General features: G+C 43.3%; 1 protein-coding gene across 1 annotated transcript in view; it reads right to left on the minus strand.

Annotated features, from left to right (window-relative positions):
* CEP63 (centrosomal protein 63kDa) overlaps positions 1-3759 on the minus strand; it is a gene marked incomplete at its 5' end in the record, with an annotated part of 21025 nt that extends 17266 nt beyond the window's left edge. The window contains 2 exons of the mRNA XM_010148233.1: positions 1477-1572; positions 3505-3759. Of these exons, the coding sequence (XP_010146535.1) occupies positions 1477-1572; positions 3505-3759 (351 nt within the window). The remainder of the gene's footprint in view (positions 1-1476; positions 1573-3504) is intronic.
* Positions 3760-5081: the final 1322 nt, after the last annotated feature.

Consider the following 5081-nt stretch of genomic DNA (forward strand, 5'->3'; position numbering starts at 1 on the left):
ATTTGAATGACCCCCTGTGCAAATAATCACTTGCAACTTGCCCAGAATTTTCCATCCGTGGAGCTCACCCCAACTCAATAAAGAATTTCCAAATAGCCACATGAATTTGAAAAGCCATTACTCCCGTTTCACTGACTGAGAAAGCTAAGCCCACGGACAAACAGCAGGGCCATGGGAAGGAAAGCCACCTGAACCAAGACCCCTCTCCAGAGCGCCGAGTCAGCTCAGAACTCAGGCACGTTCAATGGGAGCAGACAGATGCGCAGGCTTAGAGCTAACACCTTCTGCCAAAGACATCAGGAGATCACAGGTTTATCCTTCCAACAATCTCAGAGTTAGACACTGATTTTGCTGGTAACGGTGGTAAACTGAGAGAGAAAGCGTTTCCCCAAACGCTAAGAACAGAGGAATACTGGAGCTTAATGTCATCTAATACTGGGTGGGTAAAACACCAACACACTGCAATTCTGGCCACAACATGCACCCCGTGTTTTAGCCTGAGGAATTCAGGCAGCTCTGCCAATGCACCTCAGCTCTGCTTTGCAGCTTCCGCACCATTCCAGTGGGAACATCCAGTGAACGAAGACTGTTAGTCACACTGAGTAGTAAGGTGTTTTAAATGAGGACAGATGCCTTCCGTCGTCAAAGCAGAGACCACCAAATTGATTCAGCTTAGAGTGAGCATGAACTAGGCCCAACCCTCTGGAGAACACAGGTCAGCGCTCTACAGCTGTTCATTTAACTCACTGCTACCAACAAGCAGGTGGAGACAGCCAGAGTGAAGGCATAAACATGGAACGCTTATCCCACCTGCAGGACACTCCACACGTATCACCGTGCGGTGAGTAAGAAGCTTTGAGATGAAAGCTCTGTCATTATTTTCCAAAAAATATTTTCTAAGTATGCTTAGTTTTACTGAGGGTGTTAAGACTCATATGCCTTGAGAGAGCAAAATCCTTACCAACAAAACCAGAGCCAATGGAGGCAAAAAGCAGATGACACTACACACCATTTGCACCCCGTGATGCGATACGATCCAGGCCAGTTGCACCACCACCCTTTTTTAATTTCACGAAACACTGAAGGAGGAAACTGCTGCTGCCTGTACCCATGGCAACTTGAGAACAAGCACGATGGTGACTAGGATGGGCGAACACAGGACAGCTTCGCAGTAAGCCAACACTTAAGTCTAACGCAGGAAACTTGCCCCAAGACATTTACTACACACTTCTACGCCAACAGTTTCCTGTTCGCCACCAAGTTCCCCTGAAGCACAAAAAACAGGCCTAATGAAGCATAAAAATATTACTTTGTGTACGCTCGATTTTTTTTTTTTTTTTAAGAGCAAAACCAATAAGAGAATGGCAAGTTTTAAACCCATGGCATTTAAACAAAAGCAGTAATGCAGAGTACTTCACCTATCAGATCATGTGTCAACTGGGAACTGAAAACCCACCTCCTCTTTTTGCAACCCACCTCCTCTTGGAATTTCTTCAGCTGTTGCTCATATTCTCTAACCATGTCCTGTTTAGCTTTTTCCATGTCTTCCACCTGGCAACGCAACACGCCAACCTGAATGAAGAGTTAAAAAGCAAGCAAGGAGAACAACAGAAACGGACTTTATTGTCAGTACATTGTAGTAGGAGTTGTAAATAGATCTTAAAAGATCCTGATTCCTTTAACTGCATGTTTCAACGGGGTCACTCACTATGAATCAGATTAAGCCTAGGCCTAAATCCTCCGTAGGCTGGGGACAGAACCGTTTCTGCTCTGGCTTCTCGTTTTGAGCCAGTCTCTGGCTTTCATGTTTGGCGATGAAACAGTTTTGGCTTGTGTCAGAAGGCTACTTTTATCTGGCATTTTCACCAAATTCTGCATAAACATGCATTATGATTTCACCCTATCTACCAAGAGAAAAGAGGGTTGGGGCATTATCTAACCACACTCAGGTGAAGCAGTGGTTCCAAATAACACATGTTGATGCAGGGGACAAGGAAAGAAACAGGGCTTTGAAACTCATGGGGAAGACTTCCCTTACAAGGAGCAAATACTCCTGTGACTCATTTTTTGTCTTTTGGGGAGGTTTTTCCATCTCTTTCCCCATCCACACCCAAAGTGACCACCTTTCTAACTGCAGCTCCAAAGGACAGGAAGCCAACAGACTGAAAGAAATCATCACTGAAAATTCATAAGAGTAAATGTAAACTGTGAACATACTCCAGGAGTGACTTTAACCATAGTTTACAGTTTGGTTTGGAAATCAATGTTCCCTTCTGGTGGTAAGAAATATTTCAAAAGTGCCTGGAGAAAAGATATTTGATAACAACGACGCTAACCTATATGATGAAAATGACAGTTCTTGCAAACGAAAATCCTGTGGCATGACTCCAGATCTAATAACTCTGCAATCAAGACATCCATTCCAAAACCTGCCACGCAGACCAGTAGAAGCACCTGACCCTATTAACATGAAACTACAGCGTTGTTAACCCACTGTTGCTACAGCCTGGCACACTTCTGTTTATCTTAATAGACTCCACATCAAATTACCAAAAGCTACAGCAGCACTGGGGTAATTCTGAGACTGTAAGCACAGCAGTACTACAGTAGTACAGGCCCCCAAAAAACTCAACCACTTGTGCAGTTATCAACTGGCTTTTGACTGAAGAAGTCAAAGCAACTTCCTCAAACAGCTGCCAAAACACAGTTAGTAGCGAAGAGTCTGCCAAAAGTCAGGACCCAGCAGCTATAAATTTAAGGACAAATTTCATATGCTTTCAGGTGTCAGTGTGGCTAGATGTTAAGGTATAGCGATCCAGACTCCTCCTGGTTTCCTCTGATCCAAGACAAGACACATCAATCCACTTGCCCAAGAGAAAGTTTATGGCCCACATCCTGTGCAAAAACTACACTTACTGATACTTCTCCCACCGGTACAGAAATTTGGTGCACTTTCCCCAGGCCTTTAATTAAAGGCTACAAAACCTGAGCTGCATTAAATAGCTCTTGGAGAACCTCCCAGCAATATCTTCGTGTACTTTACACCACGAAACGTTCTTTCTACCGTTGACTGCATGTTGCTGGGCTGTCAACTACTGCTGTATCCAGATTCACCACCCCTGGGTTCTCTCCAGAAACTCTGACAACCCAGTCTGCGGACTGTCAACAACCTTCAGGAAGTTGATCACGTGACTTGGATTGAATTATGAATCAGACACCCTGTTCCAACAGGCTCCTTTATAAATTCTGTTCCTGATTTCCAGTTATGAGACAGGCTCCTGTTTTGCTCAGCATAGCTAGTTGCTGAAGTTAAAAAATGTTTAAATTCTGAGCCAAAATAAGAGGTTAAAATCCCAGACCAAACAAACTGATGAAACAATACCCAAAACACATGTCCATGCCAAGTGAAGCTCTGAAATTTAGGTTCAGTCTTTCTTTTGTATTCACAACATGTAAAACACACAGGTTGACACCAAACAGGAAACCATGAACCCAAGGTGGTACCTCCTTATATTTTTCCTGCAGAGCAGCCCTGGTAGAGGAAAGTTCCTGCTCTTGAGCACTCAGGCAAGCTTCCAAAGCCTGGGTCTGTCCTTCCCATTCAGATTTCTTGTGAGCCACCATAATGTCGATCTGCTTCATCAGCTCCTGCAGCTCAGCCTCACAGGAAGTCAGGAACCCACCGCTGGAAGAGCAGGCAGCACCCAGCACAGCATCCCGTAACAACAAAGTCCACAGACTTGCATCGAGGGACCAACCCTGCACAAGCAGTGCTTTGAACTCTAGGCAAATTAGCTGGCACAGAAATGTGCTTAATATTTGTGCCTCCATCCAACTGCCTAATGCAGTATCTCACAAGCGGTATGTGCCTATCGCTGGGCAGAGACCTAAACCTAGCAATGACCAATGAAGAATACTTGTGAAATCCCAATGAGAACAAATGACCTCCACACTCCAAATGTATGGGGGTTGTCTTCTATTCAGAGAACCACTACCAGCCCCTCGTCTCGGTACTATGCCTTATCTAAGTAAACTGGAGCATGTTTTATCCCTATTTTGTATTTGCTTTAATTGCTCTCCAGGCAGAGGCATTTTATACCAAGTTTCAGTCACCAGAGAAATCTTACAGCCAAACTATCAGCTCCTGAAAACAGGAGTTTATCACAAATGCAGACAAACCCCTAAGCAGAGGGGGCTGGATGACAACATGATAATGAAGAATAAAGCATTCGCAATCCTTTGGGGACAGCATGCTCCCTAGCGACGCTGCAACTTCTAATTTGGTGCAGTAATTACTGAAGCCAATTCAACTAACTCCTCTAAAAGTTCACAAGCTGCTAAGCCAGGGACAATATTAAGGCTTGCAAGATACAGCCCTAGAGGGCACTGAACTCCACGATGATCTTTACCCCTTTAATTTGCCTGTCAAACAGGAAGCACTGAAAAGAAACGGAAATCAATAGGTTAAGGGATTGAAATTTCTCTGTTCCCTCAGAGGATACGCACGCTTCACAACTTGGCAGTTTTTCTATGGGGAAAGAAATACTTCTTAAAGGAGCCAAAATCAGTTAGATTTGAAGTTCACCCTGTCCTACAAGTTAACCAAAAATTAGCAGCTATTATGCAGAGCAAGAACATTTCCCTCGCAGCATCTGCTAACACAAAGCTAAGTCTAAACGTGACTTCTGCCGGCAGCTCTCTGTGGAAGACACGGTATCAGTAAGCTTGAGGCACACTCTCAAACATGACTATGAAAATGGCATCGGCTACTTCTGCTTCATGCTTGTTTTAACACAGAAAACATTTTTTTCCCATTATTGGCACTACAGTGTCTCTCTAGGATCCAAAAGTCTAGATACTTTCAACAGAGACACAGCTTTAAGGATTCTTGAGAGATGAATGGTGCTGCAGTTTCAACACAAGCAGGAAATGTTTACAATAAATGTTTACAATAAAAATAGATAAAAAGTGATAAAAAAAAAAGTGATAAAAGTGATAAAAAAATAGATAAATAAAAATAGATAAAAGTGATGTCTCATTAAAATTAGATGTTTACAATAAAAATAGATAAAAGTGATGTC

This window comes from Eurypyga helias, unplaced genomic scaffold, assembly GCF_000690775.1.
Source record: "Eurypyga helias isolate BGI_N326 unplaced genomic scaffold, ASM69077v1 scaffold22993, whole genome shotgun sequence".
NCBI classification, from domain to species: Eukaryota; Metazoa; Chordata; class Aves; order Eurypygiformes; family Eurypygidae; genus Eurypyga; species Eurypyga helias.